The following is a 16858-nucleotide window of genomic DNA, read 5'->3' as shown; positions in this document are numbered from 1 at the left end:
ACCAACAAAGTTTTGTAAAAGCTTGTGGGTTGACTCAGAGAACAGAGAAAGTGTATAATCTTTTGTATAATTATACATGCAAACATACAGGGACATCACCCTTTGGCTCTAAACCCATTGGCACTTTGCTTTGCAATATTTAGGCAATATTTATACCTAGGGTGGGCTATACGATAATATATACAGACGGCAGAGTGCTAAAACAGATTTCAGCATATGTATCTCTTGTCTAAAGAGGGACATTGGATGTGTGAGAACTGTAGGGTGGTGCTCACAGGCTTCCCAAGAATTCAGTCTTTTGTGGCTTCATTGCCCTTAGGTGAGCGCTCCCCTCCTGCCTCAACCTTTGACTTTGTCTGGCCTTCAAACAGGTCCACAAATTCTCTTCTCTCCTGCAGATAAACACACACACTCACACACAAATATACAAAGACAGACAAACACAGAGGTCTTCTTACACTCCAACACCTTGCTTTCAGTATTTGATCCATCTATTCACTAAGGTAGCATGATGTGAAGCTCCAATTGCAATGTTTTCCAAGTTTCTTTTATCATTAATTTCCTTCACAGACACATGTATCCATACGTCTGTTTCAAACCGTTTTCTAACAGATTAAGGGCAAAACAAGGGCACAGCAGCAGTACGCCTTGGGATCTGAACATGCAACCTCCTTATCCCTGTGTTGCACTTCTGTTTATTAATATTATTCTGTTAATTAAAATCCCAGATTGTTTTCAACTAATATACTATGTGCACATGTGTAATGTATGACTAACAAATAGTATAATGTAATAAAACCATTTCATGATTATATTAACTACATGACAATCACAGATTTGAAACAAACTTTATTAATCACTTTAATAATCACATTCACTTGAGTCTTCCCTGGCGTGAAGTGACTGGGTTCATGCATTCCTTTAAAATGTAGATTCTAAAGGGTTTTCAGCTGCACAAAAACAGGCCTTTCTCGTCAGCAAGTGACTACATTTACATTACATGTATGCATTTAGTGCCCACTCTTATCCAGAGCGACTTGGAGAAGTGCATACAAAAAAAGCTACTAGTGCATATGGCAACTGGCTTATTGCTTGGCACGTGCGAGCCTAGCTCAGAGTTTGCTTTGCCTCTCTGCCTCCCCTCCTAAATTCTCACGGAAGAACTGCCTGATTCGAAGCCACGCCCTATCCTGGGCCGCCGCATGAGACTCTGGCTCGCCCCCCCACTCCACAGAGGTCCCGACAAACTTGTGGTAGGACGCTGGACAGGAAGGGAAGTAAGGCGGCTCCAGAAGGTGCCCAGCGCCGGGGAGAGCCAAGATCTCCGGGCGCATCTTTCCATGGGACAGTAACTGCTTTTCTGCTTCCCGGGCATATATTTCTGAGTCCCACACCTGGTCGTCCTTGGCCACCACGAACAGGAGGCGGGCACTCGCCCTCTCGATGGGAATCACGCAGGCCTGGTTCTCAGGGTCCCAGGGGTTGTCATAGCAGCCGCGGACATTCAGCACCCCGGAATCCCGAATTATGATCCTGTCTGCTGATAGGCCAAGGCCCGGCATGGTGTTCCCACGGAAGTGCAGCAGAGACTGCAGGTTAGCGTTGCAGCCGTTCACACACACGACTGCGGATACCCCTTCCAGGAAGCTGGCCATGGACAAGCACAGGTCAACCCCTTTGGAGATGCCCATGAGACCCACCCCACCCTTCTTCACCTGCGGAAACAAAAACAAGACTGAGCTGGGGAAAGCGGGTAGCAGTCAAAACCAATCAGAGTGCAGTTTCAAGGGGAACGCACCTGGGGCAGTTTTTGGAAGTAGTGGAGAGCCTCCTCAAAGTATTCCAGGTCAAGCTCAAGAAGGAGCTTTGGCAAATCCTCAAAGGAAAAGTAGGCTAATGACATTGTGGCAAAACCATGATTGGCCAGGAGACAGGCCCGATACTCCAAGAGACCACCCGCTGTACCTCCCAGCTCCAAAACTCCAGGGAATGGACCCTCTCCTGGAGGGAAAAACAACAGGCCATCCAGAACCATTACCTCTCACACCAAATGTGCACGATCTCCAGCATAACTATGAGCGCAACAGATAAGAAAACAGTGGCAAAACCTTCCCTGTGCAAACACAGCCCTAAATTCACTGATCTCTCAATCATGTGTATAGCTCATCCTAAGGCCAAACCCATTAAATAAGATGACCTACTTTGGAGCAAAAGGTCACAATAATTGCGCAGATGCTAGGTATCAAACATCGTCACACAACTCAAAGAAGGAACGCATATTTGTGACGTCACCCATAGGCGACCCGTATCTGGGGACGACTTAACAGGCAAAGTCAGCCAGTTGCACACATAAGTTTCAAAACTGTTGCAAAACTTTATAAAATAATTTTAAAATCAAACATCACCCCTCTCCCACACTCACCGGGGGGTAGAAATAATGTCGCTCGAATTCGGCCCTCTCTTACTGGTATTCTTCTCATCCCATTTCCAAGAAACATCCTTTCGTGAAAGCAAGACGCTAGTGCAGGTCCCACCTGATCTGTTCCTTTGTCATGCACAGAGAAGTGTACTCTGAACGGCGAAGTTACGTCCTTCTTAAACAGCCGTCCCAATTCCTTTTGTGATTTCATAGCCCACATAAATCCCATGGGGTGTACTCCAATATAATCTCCTCCTAGAGACGCAGAATTACTTAAATCCACAACACCTTGACTGTCAGCCTCAAATTGAGCGTTGGACACAAATATGTCCTGCCTCTCGTCGGCCAGAGTAGCTCGAAAAGTCACGAGCTGTTTGGGACGCAGCCCCTCCACTTTTATTTGCACGGGAGCGTCAAATAAACACTTATCAGAATTTACTTTTATTTTTACCGGTGTCATAGTGTTGTTGTTTATAAAACGACGCAAAGCAAGTTGAAAGTACCCAGCATTAGATTTTCTTGCTGCAAAAGCGATTTTTAAGCGCTGAGAGAAAAACATAACTGAATGCCGAACTACTACAAAGTACACGGAATCACCAGTTACTCAGTGACGTACACGCAGATGGACCTGCTGTACTCAGTATACAACGAAAGCATGCAAATGGTGGGTTGCGCTATCTGCGTAGCTTGTATGGCAGTGCTAAGATACGCCTCTCAATCTGCATTCAGGCATGCTGCCACTCTGAATCTTCAGCTGACCTTAACTCTTAAGGTTACTATTTCCGTTGAAGAAAATGATCTGCTGTATTGTTCCTCCGCGTAAACATTTCACATGCATTGTGAGAGAGGCAATCGCTTTTCCAGCGTCAGGCAAGCTACACCTTAATCATTTGTTAACAATTCGTGCAACGAAGAGTGCAACGCCTGTAATGTCCTTATTTTCCTTTGTGCATTATGCCACTATTCTACTCATCGTGGTATTTTACAATACAGAAGGAATAAATTCACTGTAATTACAACTACAACTAGTCAATCGCACAGACGGTCAATTCTCCCATGCTGGTATGCAACCTTAACTTTATGTGTGCTGTGACAGATAGCCCCGCGTCTTCTAAAGCGTTACCGTAACGGCTGTCAGTGTGTTACAGGCAAAGCATACAGAAATCACAACCGTACATGCACCATCCTCTGCTGTTGTTAAGTAGGCATCATAAAAAGGCTGGCTGTTAAATCGTGAAGAATTTCTATCTGAATGTGTTTCCTGCCACTCCAAGAGATCCTGCTATTGTGTTTTGATGAAGTCCCAAACGGTGTTAGAATGATGTTGCTGTCAAAGAGAGATTGTGTTTTTCCATCGTGGAGCCCTGAGCATGTTCGCATTCACAGTGCAAGCTCTAAGTGCAAAAAGGTACTCACAAATATGTAAGAAACATCATACAACAGGCTATTGTTTCAACACCCCTGTTGTTTTCTTTTGGAACAATAGACAATAACACACAAGAGGTACACAAAATAATGGAAGCACCAAACAATATATTAATAATAACTGATGATGAGTTTAGCCTTGTTTTGCATTCCAAACAGCTTCAATCCTACTTTGAATGCTGTCAGAAAATTTCAGCTGTTTATAACGAGATAATAGACCATTTTTCAAAAAGAGCCTCCAGTTCTTTTAGAGATGAAGGAGGAGGAAATTTACTCTGTGTTTTGTGTTCCAGAACTTCCCATAAAGGTTCAATAAGGTTTACATCTGCCAATTGGGGAGGCTGTGAAAGGTGTTTGGGTTCATCTTGGTAGCATGAAGCCACTCCTGAATCCATCCTGAATCCATTGTAACTCTTGGTTACAAGCAGTTTCTGAATGGCAGCCTGACCATAAACATCAGCGATGTGAAGCCCATGATGTATGGTTTCTGTTGAGACTGGGTCAAGGAAGTGAAGATGCAGCTCTGTGCTAATTTTTGAGGCTGCTTTTTTAGCAGCTATCCTGTTAAATGTGCATCTATCCCTGTCAGTGAGTTTCAGCTTGCGATCACTGTTCCTCTTTCCTGATGCAGTTTTTCTTTGTTTGGCATATGCCATTCCGATTTTCAACACTGTTCCCCTTGAGAACTTTGACAGTTCTGTGACTGACGCACTTGCAGTTCAGGCAAAAACTATTTTATATCTTTGAAAATCTGTTGTATCCCTTGTGTTGCTTTAGAAACGCACATATTAAAGTGTTGGTTGTAACATGTCTTTCTAACAGAAAAATACTTAATTAGTAATTAGTATTGACATTAATATGAAACAAGTGTAGGCTCATTTTAATTGTCATTTAGTTACTTCAAAATACAAGTACTTTTTTATTTGGTGTTTCTGTTATTTCGTTGCTCCCTGTAGATTGGAATAAGATATTTAGGAAGTTTATTTTAACTAATACTATGAGGGAGATGCTTAAGATACTTCACAGATGTTATCCTTTAAAACAAAATTTGTTAGGATTAAAAAAACTTCTCTTTTTGTAACAGTGATGATGAAAAATAAATTTTTTGGACATTGATTTTGTGATATCCAGCGATTATCTGGTAGAGGTCCATTCATTGTATATTATCAACCTTCTGTTATTACCAGCAAAGTACCACATTCACACCAGCATTTTTTGTTGTTGTTAAAAATCTGTATTTAAGGAAATTTTGAATCAATAAAGGGACACTGGGATTTTGTACAAACCTTAAAGACGTCAAGACAAATGTGTACATTCTACGGTTTCTAACTAATGTCTGTTCCCTGCTATTAATTCACAAGCTTCCAGTTTGTACTGTGAACTGCTTGTTTCCTATTGTTGTTGTGATGTTGGATATTGTTGTGCAAGGGAATTGCTCCTCTAATAAGACTTTTAAAAAGTTAAGTGTGCACCCAATTTATGACAGTATCTACATCAGTCACTTGCTGCCCTCTAGTGGCACATCCAAAATGTTCTGCACCATGCTCATGTAGTACTGAAATTCATTAATGATTTTGGGATTTTTAGAATTGATATGAGCTTACCCCATAGCTCCCTTATTTATATTTAAACATTTATTTATTTTTGCTTTTGTCTTCTTTAATGTGATTCTTGTTATGTACATTTGCAGTAACAATCGCTTATTCACTATTGCATTTCTTATACATGCTACATGCTGACCAGACCAGAATGGTATTTTGTAGAAACTGACTTCCACAGTCCTCTCAGGTAAGTAGAAAACACAATACATTTCCATCGTCACTTCGCATGGTACACAAAACAATTTACGTTCTTTTTTTATTAGTTTGCTGGCAGGCAACCCTCCTTAGAGATGCCTGTAGGCCTGCAGTAACAACTTCTTGTATAGCAGAACAGACATGCTAAATGGTACATCATTGGAACGGGTGGTGTGGATGAAAGCAATTCATAGTGAAGTATACTTTAGCATTTCAGAATGTGTAAACCTGTAAGGTATGCTTGTTTGACGTAATGTGTTTACTTTTGTATCACAGTGTATCTATTATTTTGGTTGTTTGTATGTAGACTACGTAATTTCAGTGTGTGTGACCCATTAATGTCTGTGTGCACTCACCTCAGTTTTGTGTTAAGAAAGTGCTACGTATAGACATTCCATGAGTGTTCGAGGCACCTCAGCTGTGAGTCTGAAATTAAACAAGCTTTTTGTTTGTATGTACATTGGTCTTATCCCTTTGACCAAGGTAGCTACATCAACTATTCCGCCTCCAAAAACTGTCTTTATCAATTATATATACGAATTTGAGGTACTATGTCGATCAAGAAAACAAACAGGATTCTACGACGCACGTTGGCGAATCCCCCAAACACTACACGTGGGATTGACTGTCCCGAACGGCGACCCATACTTTCCCCTCCTCCATTCCTTTGCGAGGGAGGCTGTACTTGATTGGCTGAAACAGAAGGGGGAGGATACGTATTTGTATTACGGAAATGACAGACATGCCAGTCTGCCAGTCACAGCTCAAGACAAACTTCTCCTCTGCGCCACCACCTCCTATGACGTTTTAAAAAAGCTGCGATAGTATTAGTTAGATCGTCATTTTTGTCATATTTTCAAATAATATTTACACAGATCGTCTTTTCCACGCCTCCCGTTTCTAGCGAGTTTAGTGTGGAAAAAGCAAAAAATATTTACTTTGTTTTGGTATCAACTCTTCCTGCCCTAACATTTACTCCAATCAAAATGGCGGAGAAAGAGGATGAAAGCGACATGACAAGTGGGGCCGAGGAGAGCGACTGCTACAGCGGGGCCCAGCTGCCTGCTGGCCTTGAGTTGACGTGCGGCGAGAACCCTGTCGTGTCGCCGCACGTGTCGGAGAACAAGCACGGAGCTAACGGTCACTGTGAAGAACTATCCGTCAGAGACGCGGCCGAAACTCCGGTGATTTCGGAGTACTTGCATGGCACTGCGCAGGAGGGGACGGTGCTGGGAAAGAGCTGCCAAGTTGTGAGCCCGTTCACGGGCGACGGACTGCTAACGGAACGGAACATTATAACCTCTTTCGTCGAGACACCCGGCGTTGAGACAGTTACGACAACTGATTTCTCTGCTGTGACCAGTGAGGTAGTAGAGAGTGCACCGTCAACGATGACCATTATTTACGTCCAGCCGGACGGCAGCTTTGTAGAGGGGACCGGGTTAACTGCGGAGGAGCAGCAACAGCTAGTGGAGCAGCTGGCGAAACAGCAGCTCGTTGAAGTTTCGGAGAACGAAGCCGCTCGCATTTTCGAGCAGCAGCGGCAGCCGTTCTTTCTCGGCGGAGCTCTGGCGCCAAACGCGTTGCAACAAGTGATAGAGCAGGTCGCCAAATCACAACAGTCGGTCACGCACGCTGAGGTGCACAACGTGACGCCCCCGGTGCAGCGGAAGGAGCCGGAGCAGACGGCGCCCGAGCCGCCGCCCACCTGCATCTCCCTCCAGCCGGGCTGCCTGCTCGCTGCGGGGGCTCAGCTGGACGCGGCGGTCCGGTCGCAGCCGCTGACCATCGTGCAGAACGCCTCCCAACAGCTGCAGAACGTCGCCAAGCAGGTGGCCCTGCAGCAGAGTCAGTCGCAGAACGGCACGCGCCTGATCCAGAAGGTAACGTTAGCCGGCTGTCTGAAAAAAGTTGTTCCTACGGAATCAAACTGCATGTTTGTGTTCGTGTAATCTGCGATCGTATGATTGCATACACACTGGCAGGCAGCTTCACCACTTCACAGTGAGGAAAAGCAATCGAATTCACGTCTTAGCTGACAAAATATGTACTTGACAGTCTTATCTCATAGTGACTTACAGGGTCGTCAAGGCAAGATTGCCAAGTTGGAATGGGAACATCTTGGATCAAATATGTAAACTCAGTTGTTAGATTGGGCCTCAGGCGTCAGCGAATTGTTGACTAGTAAATTCATTCAACTACTACATTGCTAAGGTGGTGTCATCAAATCAACAAATGGGACACGTTGTAATACGGAGCTTTAATGAGGTGCGCTTGTAACAGCTTACGGTTATAATGTCTCCACGGAGACTTTCTGATGTTGACTGGAGTGGCAACGTGGCGTAGGTCGACGCTGTTGTACTCCTGGGCTTGCTACATCACCTGAACGGCCTCAGTCGATATCCAGATAAACATGTAAAATTGCTTTGTTCCTCTGGGTAAGAGCGTCTGCTAAGAAAATGGAATGCAGTGTGATGATTTAGAGGTATACCGTTCTGTACCTCCTCCAGTTGCTGCTTTTTGCCTCGAATGGCGCGATATGAAACATTTCATTTAAAAATTGGTATCATAAACAGTGTGTTTACTTTGCTATTTGAAAGTAATAAATGGATCACATGAACTGTAGATTGTTAAAATAAGCAAGCACTTGGAGTAACACACTTGGTTCAAAGTAAACCAAGGGGCAATTTTTACAGGGCATCAGGTCTCTTTGCTCTGTGTTGTTTCAGAAACATTGTGACCAGTGCTGCCATGCAGCCAGTCAGCCAGTTAAGATTCTGGTGGTTGTTGCATGATGATAGCGACCCTCTTAATGTCTTGCTTTCTTTCAGCAGCTGGAAACCATCCGAATTCAAGTCCAGGTGCCCAAGGAGCGGCCCATGCCTCCCCGCGTCGTGCTTCAGCAGAAGGCCACTGCTGTGCCCGCCCAGCCCAGAGTGAGCGTCCAGCCCGGAGGCGTGAGCATCGCCAACCCCCAGATCATCGGGGCGCAGCAGCAGTATGTCCTTCACAACCCCGGGGACCCCCCCATTCAGCTGCTGCTCCAGAGATCCACCCCTGGGGGGAACACGTTCATCCCCCTGCTGCAGAGACTGCCCACACTGACGCCTGTCAACGGCAAGGCCGTCCGGCCGGCTCCCGCTCCTCCCCCTGCACCCCCGACAGAAAAGAAAGAGAGGCAGAGGGAGAAGAACAGGGTTAAGAGGCCCCAGAGGATAAAGACCCGCTCCGGCAGAGTGTCCCGGCCCCCCAAGCACAAAGTCAAGGACTACAAATTCATCAAGAGGGAGGATCTCGTGGACGGCCATCCGTCCGACTCCGACGACTACTCCGAGATCAGCGAGGAGGAGGAGGACGGAGAGGAGAGCAAGAACAGCCTGGCCATGACTAACTTCTACCTCAACTCTAAAGCTTTCAAGTGCAAGAGCTGTGACAAGGCCTACGTCGGGCACGGTGGCCTGTCTAGACACTACAGGCTAAACCCCACACATGGAGAGCAGGGGACAGAGCCCCTCCCAGGGGCTCCAGCAGAGAGCACAGACCCTTCCGCTCCACAGACTGCAGACCGCACATCTACATCCACCAGCCAGACTCTGCCAAACCCTGCACAAGCTGTCCCCACGGCAACCTCGGCTGCGGCACCCCAGCTGACAGCAGGGGGACAGAAAGTAAGAAGCTGTCCTGTGAAGGGTTTCATCCTCAGTGCAGTGATGTGCTGAAGTATGCAGCAGCACTAAATCCATGTCTTGTGGTTTAAGACACATGGAATAGTATTTGCAGGAATGTTGTCTCCTTCAGAGAACGATTGTTGCCTGTCACTGTCAATATGTCTTTATGGGAAACAAACAGCAGATCGAAAAACCCCCGACTTAGTTTCAAAACTTGTTCATTTTAATTTGTAAATTATGGTTTAATTTTGGCTGGAAAGGTTAATAGACTTAATGAGTATAAGTTGGTTTTCTGATTGTTTTAGAATGATTATTGGAATGGTTGCTTTGAACATTTTTATTACTGTTCATGTAGCTCATTACAAAGGGGCAACTGCAATTTTATTTTGTCAGTAGTAACAATAGGTAAAAGTCTGTGTTTTATTTTTCAAAGAATGCACACATTTTTATTGAACTTTATTACAGGGTGTTTTATTTTTAAGCATTACCAGACAGATACTTGTCCTGGGTGGACCTCAGGCAGGGTTATGGATAGTCACTTCTTGGAATCAGTGTAATTTATTAAAAATCTTCACTTTTATCTTTCTGCTCCAGCTGGTGACCTCAGGTTAAATAGTTTCACATCTCAAAGCTGTGCAGCCAGGGAAGTTACTTCAGTATCTTAATCATTTGTCTGCATACTGATAATAATTAAGAGAAGCAGTCCTTACACAGCAATTAAGCATTGCTGAAGGTTACAGTTGCTGTTTCTGTGAGGAACAGGAACATATTTGTATTCTTTGGTTTAAGACCTTAGTCAGATGGCTCTGTTTTATGGGACACCTTTTTGCTTTTGGCTTGGGGCTGATGTTGCTGGAATAGTTAGATCTTCCATCCCCAGTGAGGGTGCCTCAGAAAAGCTCTGCTTTGCCTTCCGCCTGCCTCACCAGCGCCCCCTGTACGCTGAGAGGAGTCTCTGTGGATTACTCAACCACCTCCCCTCAGATAGCAGCAGCCTGGGAGCTGACGGGCTTCTTCAGGGCAGGGATTTGCCAATAGAGCAGCCGCTGAACATCCTCACATGTCCTCTCTGTTCCATTACTCCTGTCTTCTCCAGATTACTGACAGGAGTTTACTTTGCAGTTCAAATTTGCTTAGCTCACATGTTCTCTCGTCCATAGTTGTAGATGATTTGATGTGTGTTCTTAGCCTCACTTTTAGGTGCATGTCACCTCTTAGCCTTGTCAGGTCTAAGCTGTATTTGCCCGTTGTGTTCCTTTAACTTTTAAATTGCAAATTGTGTGAAATGTAAAACTGAAAAGGGGTGTTCTTTCAGTGGGTGCTGTAGTTTCCAAGTTTCCAGCAATGTGATACAGATTGACTGGAACAAAAATGAACCAAAAAGAAAATGTTCTTGGTTTTTTTTTTTTGCACAGCTGCCATGGTTGGAAATTTCAGAACGGCATTGAAAAGGGTAATGCTGAGGTGTTTGCTGGTGCACTGGCAAAATCTTTGAATTTAGAAGAGTGTGATTTGTGAATCCAGGCTGTGAGTGAGTGTTTTGCCCAGGGCTATTATTTCCTTGCTGCCTGACTGAATATGCTGGGTGTTCACTGATGCAGTTACGCAGGAAGTTAGCACTCTGGCTTTTGGTGTTTGTAGTCCCTTTGACTCACTGTCAGGGGTAAAGATTAAAGGTTCTCAGACTCTTATGTGTGGTCCCATAGCACCCCTTACAGATGTTCTCTCTCCACCACAGGCTGATCCAGACCCCACCTGCACAGCGCCAGCTCTTCCCTCTGGACCGGGTCGGCCAAAAGGACCAGGGAGACCAGGTCGACCCCGAGCTGCAGGACATCCTGCCAGGAGAGGCAGGCCCGGTCGACCCCCAAAAAACCCAGGGGCAGCGAGTTTGGAGCAGCAGGCCCAGCGGAGGAGAGCACGGCTGAAGGAGGTACTCCTTGGAACACCTGTGTATATGTGTGTGTGTGTGTGTGTGTGTGTGTGTGAGTGAGAGAGAGTGTGTGTCTGAGTGCATGTGAGGTTTTGAACTGCCACCCATTTGTGTTTGTGTTTAAGGTGTTGCAGCAATGTGATGATGAGGAGCTGATGGAGATGGTGCTTCCTCGTTTGGCCAGGGTCGTTACCCTCTGGGAGTTCCTGCTTATGAAGGTACAGTGCTCAGACCCAGAGGGAAATTCATCTTAAAGGGGGGGGGTTGGGTTTTCAAAAATGTGTATTTCATGTACAGAATAAATAATGCTACAGAATACCTGCTTATATTACTGGTGATGATAGTAACAGTAACAGTTAAGTAAAGTTGCTTTGGATAAACTTGCTTTGGATTGTACTTTGGACAAAATAGTCCATACTGTTATCTGTTATCTAAGTTATCTGAGATACGTAGTAATGTGTGAAGGGAAATCAATTACCTGTTTACTGAAAGGGTGCTGTTGCCAGTTCCTTGTTTTTCAGGCAGGTGAGTGAAACAGAGCAGAGGTCATTAAGCAGAGGGATCCCAGCATAGCGTTTGTGTGTAAGAGTACTGTACTCGGGGTCAGATAGGTATACTGCAGATAATTGTTTTCATATGACTCTGAGGTGGAAATGATTTTAAGTGAATAAAGAAGCCCTCTCCCACCCCCCAGGTTGAGAAGGGGCGCCCCTCCAGACCCCAGTTTTCGGATGTGTACCGGGAGTTTGAGCAGCTTCACACCCAGGTGAAGAAGATGGCACATGAGCACTTCAGCGCGCCCCATGGGCCAGCATCCGTCACTGAGCTGGACACACGAGAGCCACAGGTACAGAATCGCACCTCAGCATTGCTAGGGCTTTACTCACCTCACCCGCATATGAGATCACACATACCACTGTGTTTCCAGTACCCTCCCTGGCTTTTGTGTTAACATGTGTGCAGGGTTTGTGTGTTTGTGCATCTGTCATTGTGAGTGATTATGAGGATGAATGCGAGTGTCAGCATGTTTGGATACATTTGTGTGTGTGTCTGTGTAATTGTGAAAGCATGAGGTGTGTGTCTGTTTCATAGTGGATGTATGTGTGTGTGTGTGATTAGGGGGAGGAGATGCCCTCAGCTTGCTGTATATCCACCTACATCCCATCTGTGCCAGATCAGCTATTGTCTTTTTTCACAGTTGGTTGGAAAGGAAGAAGAGAATGGATGGAAGAAAATGCTGCATGATAGGCCCTTGGTAAAATTGTGCCGTTTTGCGTTTAGGTGTTCCAGTCTCTGGGCCTTGAAGACCTGATGACCAAATCAAAGACCCTCCGCTCAGATCCCAGCCTACAGAAAGCTGCCGATGTCGTCCAGCACACCCTGCTGACCAAAAGAGTGGGCCAGCGTGAGGTAAAGGCGCAGTGGGTTCTCTGTCATTTAGCCATTTGAAAAAAATGAACAGAAAAGTGGGTGGATCTCTGCAGTTTGTAGTTGGGTCTTTTTGTGTTTTCCCCCCTATCAGGACTGCAAAACTTTGCCACCAGCAAAAAGGTTCAAACTGGAAAATGCTACTGGGGAAACCAATGGTATTGAGCTCAGCCAGAATGGGTCCAAGGTTGCTGAGGGAGGGCACTTGCTCATGGAGCCTTCTAGAGGAGGTAGGTTGTAACTGCAGCATACTTTCAAAGATGTTTGCAGGAAAAACTTGAATTCTCTGCTTGAATGAAATGCCAGTGATCAGATAGTTAGTTTCTGTGTAGCCCTTCAAGTTACTTTTAAATTTGACTTCATGTAATTGCACTGTGTGGCAACATGAATGGATATTATTTCTTCAGTGAAGCTCAGGACTCATTTACTTTCTGTAATGTACCTGTTACACAGATTTGAATGTCTGTTTATTAAGCCAAGCGAACAATTGCTGAAAATTTTGTGTGGGTATTAGATCTCATTTTAAGCGTTACCTAAAAAACACGGTAATGTCAATAAATTTGTAGTTAGTTAATGAATTTGTGAAGATAGGTTTCCCATGTTTGAGCTTCTTCCTTTCTGTCTCTGAAGGTGTAGACTTGGGTTTGAGTGAGGCCCAGGCACCCGTGCTAACAGGGGAGGTGCTGGTGAAGAGCCAGGCCCCGCCCCTGGCTCCACCTGTACAGCTGGAGCTCCACCCACAGCCTCAGATGGTCTTCACTGCCCTGGAGAGAGACATCACCCCAGAGGAGCTGGTGCAGGAACATCTGTCCAACAGCACAGAGAGGGCGGAGCCAACGGAGGTGATGACCGTAGATGGCGAGGGGCCGGGCTCTAACTACGGACTCTTGGAGACAACACAGGAAAGCCGAGGTGCTGCAGAGGAGCCGGCGGAGGTGATGAACGACTCGGACATCGCGGACCAGATGCAGCAGCTGGAGCAGGCCCTGAGCACCGACGCGGTGCCGCTCGAGCACTCAGACAGGACGAACAGCCAGCAGCCCGTGGAGGCTGTGAACAGTGGCCTGGAGCAGGCCCTCTCTCTAGGGGGGGCTGTGGAGTTCCAGCTGGCAGAGAGCAGCCAAGGGGAGGGGCAGGAGCAGATCTTCATCCAAACAGAGGACGGGCTCATCGTGCACCAGGCCACCTCTGAGCGCATCGTCATCGTCACGGCGCCCGATGGCACCACCATGCACATTCGCGCCCCGGAGGGCGTGCCCCTGGAGACTGTGCATGCCCTGTTGGGCATCGAGACTGAAGGCAGCCACACTGAGGGCATGCTGGTGGCAGAGACTCACCCCTAATCGCCCTACGCAACCCTCCTGCACCAGGCTGGCTGTTAAGCACTTTTTTTTTCTATTCTGGACAGTCTTTGTAAATTTGTATAAATTATCTTTTTGAAATGGTTTTCATATATAAATGTTCACAAACTGCCCTCCCTCAAAGTCACTAAACTATATATAGCAAAGTGTTCATATGTATAGATTTTTTTTAAATGCACATTTGAGTTTAAAAAAGAAAAGAGCAAAAATTGGTGTTGCACTATTTTGTACTTTTTTAATGTTACAAATATCAGGCATAACATGCCCCTCACTTCGGAAAAAAGTAAACCTTGAAAATGACATTGAAGGGAAATTAAACTGAAAACTATGATTTTAGCTCTGCAAGAGTCTTTCATTACTCTCAAACAGAGTTGAGTTCAGTGCAGTCATGGGTACAAGCAGAACTTTATTTCAGTAAACTTCATCTAATAACGTTTTCCTAATAATGTCTTATTTATGGTATATCATCAGTTCACATAGGAACATGGGTTATTTGACAGTTTAGCCAAAGGTTAATGTCTGATGCAGCACAAGTTAAATGACATTACTACAACATTACTTCCATCATAACTTATTTACAACACAGTTGCTTTGGAAGCACAGAGCCAAGGTCTTAATCCTGGCACTGAGTGAGAGTTCCTGTCACAGCGGTCTATGTCCTGTCTCCAGAAGCATACTCTCCAGCAGAAGCTTTGTACTGTCCCCAATGTAGGGCTGATACAGCCAGCAGGACAGATAGACCATGGACAGATCTGAGTTCGATGTGTGGGCGATTTCCTGAACAATGGTCTCCTTGAGGGCCAGTTCTTGCTTGTAGGATTCCAAGATCTTGGAGGAAACTTCATCTGAAAATAAAAAAAAATTTGATTAAAGAAAATCATTCATTCCCAAAGTCAAGAGAGTTACTCTTCGATGGAAAACACTACATACATTACAACATACATACAATACTGCATGTAGTGATCTCAGATTTCATATTACCATTAATGTTGTTCAGAGGCTAATCTGAGATGTAATGGTTACCCCTCTTCATTCGACTGCTCTGCTACATTAACCAATTTCTCATCCATCCTCAAATATGTTGACTTAATTACCCAGTTTTTCCATATTTACAAATTACCTTTGACATGTTTTGATTTAGCTATCTTCATATATGCTTACCAAAGTGTGACGTGGGCCATGTCTGAAACAGGGTTGTCGCAGCTTCTGATGCCCCCTGCTGGAACTTCTGTAGGTCACACACCCCCTTCGTAGTAGCAGATAGCCTCTCCATTTTAGATGCAAGATGAGTCTATACATTGAAAAATAATAAGATAAAAAAAACACGTGATCATGATAACTGTGCAATGTTTCTTGGTGAAACTGCCACTCACCATTTTGTCCAATATGGCGAGCAAATCTGTACATTTGTCCTCCAGCTCTTTGTTGGGTCCCGCGGTATATGCTGGTTGGTGGGAGACAGACGTGTCATCACATTCTATTGTGATGTCCGTCTCTTTCACTGACCTGATGGGAAAAGCAGACGTGGGGAGATCAGACGCACAAAGCAGTTAGTGGTATTCCTTACCGAAGAACGTTAAAAGGGGTTGCTCTGTTTCATGTGATTTCTTAAAACCTCGCCAGCATAGTGAATAGAGGTGTCAATCAACATTTGATGACAAGCCATATCTATAATCTTTTGGACTGTGGATATTCAGGTTAAGTGTTCTAGTTTTGAGTTTAGGTTTTCTTCCCATTTTGGTACGGATTGTAAGAATGTAATATGCAGGTCTTGGGTATGGTGGGCAGTTCGATTTATGTTGTGCAATGGATAGACATACGTACGCTTTGCTTAACGTCAGGTTGACAATTTGGTTTGCAATCGTGTATCCGTCGTCATTGAGTCGCTCCCATTTCAAAATGAAGTTGTGCCAATCTGCTGCGTTGTCCTTAATTTTCCGTGCGCTCCCAGTTAAAACAGGTTTTCTACTCGGTGTAGAGACCCCGGGACTTAATTCTGAAAAACATTGTGATATGTGGTATCTTTCGATGTAACATAACATCTTGATAACAAACGTATTTATCTAGGTATGTAGATATAAGACCAGCGTTCTCAGAAACGGGCAATGCCAATTCACTAGCCATCCATACCATGATCGAAGACTGCCATTTCAAATGCACGACTACAAGCTACAAATGAAAATCCATACCGAACTAGTTAGATATATTTTATGGCCTATCGACCAAGCTACTTTACTGGTAGCCGAATTACTGTAGAAATACAACAAAATATTGCCCGCTAACTAAATGAGGCGATGCCATACCTTCCATAGCACTCTTCCTGCGACCGTAGCTGCCGACAATGTATAACTTTTAGGCAATATACACAGTGCTTCCGCTCATACCACGGAGACTGGACAACACAGACAAGCTCAGCTCTCAAAACGCACGTTTCATGTTCACGTTGGTTTCCGAAAAAGATACAACCAGGGCCACTTTTAGGAACAACGACCCGCGGCGAAATCGTGTTTTAATTGGTCCTCGCCTAGCGATCCCTGCAATTTTATTGGCCACCACTGTGACAACACGAATCGAAAACATGTAGTTGCGTTTACAATAGATGACTCACTAACAAAAGCTTAAATAAAATTAATTTTCATCAGGGACAGGCCTAAACAAGCTTGTTTATACGCAGGAAATTATTACTGAAACAAAACAATGAATAATGTACGGAAGGAAGTCACACGAAATTCATATTAAGACATCTCATATAAATATTGTAAATAATAACATGTTTATCAATGTTACACCTTCATTGCACATACACATTGCATTGTGACCCGAAACAT

At 44.8% G+C, this 16858-nt stretch overlaps 3 protein-coding genes across 4 annotated transcripts; 1 reads left to right on the top strand and 2 right to left on the bottom strand.

The window, feature by feature from the left end:
- Positions 1-893: 893 nt before the first annotated feature.
- On the bottom strand, positions 894-3058 carry LOC118787363 (acyl-coenzyme A thioesterase 1-like). Its single transcript, XM_036542897.1, has 3 exons — positions 2423-3058; positions 1799-2001; positions 894-1715 (listed from the first exon to the last, which is right to left on the bottom strand). The coding sequence occupies exons 1-3, from the start codon at positions 2976-2978 to the stop codon at positions 1113-1115; spliced, it is 1362 nt and encodes a 453-aa protein (XP_036398790.1). The 5' UTR covers positions 2979-3058; the 3' UTR covers positions 894-1112.
- A 3382-nt stretch (positions 3059-6440) lies between these two features.
- znf839 (zinc finger protein 839) lies at positions 6441-14142 on the top strand. Of its 2 annotated transcripts, none has more exons than XM_036542373.1 (8): positions 6441-7523; positions 8475-9308; positions 11047-11241; positions 11367-11459; positions 11936-12088; positions 12523-12651; positions 12764-12899; positions 13300-14142. In XM_036542373.1, the coding sequence occupies exons 1-8, from the start codon at positions 6627-6629 to the stop codon at positions 14010-14012; spliced, it is 3150 nt and encodes a 1049-aa protein (XP_036398266.1). In that variant the 5' UTR covers positions 6441-6626; the 3' UTR covers positions 14013-14142. The 2 variants fall into 2 exon arrangements, with proteins under 2 accessions (XP_036398266.1, XP_036398265.1); XM_036542372.1 differs by having other exon boundaries at positions 8472-9308.
- Positions 14143-14253: 111 nt separating this feature from the next.
- LOC118787427 (cyclin-dependent kinase 2 interacting protein) lies at positions 14254-16470 on the bottom strand. The gene is made up of 5 exons (XM_036542986.1): positions 16334-16470; positions 15855-16026; positions 15404-15536; positions 15192-15321; positions 14254-14875 (listed from the first exon to the last, which is right to left on the bottom strand). Exons 1-5 carry the CDS (start codon positions 16338-16340, stop codon positions 14673-14675), a joined length of 645 nt encoding a protein of 214 aa, XP_036398879.1. The 5' UTR covers positions 16341-16470; the 3' UTR covers positions 14254-14672.
- Between the last annotated feature and the right edge of the window lie 388 nt (positions 16471-16858).

This window comes from Megalops cyprinoides, chromosome 12 (genome assembly GCF_013368585.1).
Source record: "Megalops cyprinoides isolate fMegCyp1 chromosome 12, fMegCyp1.pri, whole genome shotgun sequence".
NCBI classification, from domain to species: domain Eukaryota; kingdom Metazoa; phylum Chordata; class Actinopteri; order Elopiformes; family Megalopidae; genus Megalops; species Megalops cyprinoides.
The sequence above is the reverse complement of the archived record's forward strand: the minus strand, read 5'-3'. Positions and strand labels throughout refer to the sequence as shown.

Bases quoted from the DNA above. Each gene is read 5' to 3' on its own strand.
- znf839 (XM_036542372.1), top strand. From the start codon at position 6,627: ATGGCGGAGAAAGAGGATGAAAGCGACATGACAAGTGGGGCCGAGGAG. The intron at 9,309-11,046 runs GTAAGAAGCTGT...TCTCCACCACAG, and splicing joins TGACAGCAGGGGGACAGAAA to GCTGATCCAGACCCCACCTG. The intron at 12,900-13,299 runs GTAGGTTGTAAC...CTGTCTCTGAAG, and splicing joins CATGGAGCCTTCTAGAGGAG to GTGTAGACTTGGGTTTGAGT.
- LOC118787363 (XM_036542897.1), bottom strand. From the start codon at position 2,978: ATGTTTTTCTCTCAGCGCTTAAAAATCGCTTTTGCAGCAAGAAAATCT. The intron at 2,002-2,422 runs GTGAGTGTGGGA...TTTTCCCTCCAG, and splicing joins GACATTATTTCTACCCCCCG to GAGAGGGTCCATTCCCTGGA. The intron at 1,716-1,798 runs GTGCGTTCCCCT...TTGTTTCCGCAG, and splicing joins ACTTCCAAAAACTGCCCCAG to GTGAAGAAGGGTGGGGTGGG.
- LOC118787427 (XM_036542986.1), bottom strand. The intron at 15,322-15,403 runs GTGAGTGGCAGT...TTCAATGTATAG, and splicing joins TCGCCATATTGGACAAAATG to ACTCATCTTGCATCTAAAAT. The intron at 14,876-15,191 runs GTAAGCATATAT...TTTTATTTTCAG, and splicing joins ATGGCCCACGTCACACTTTG to ATGAAGTTTCCTCCAAGATC.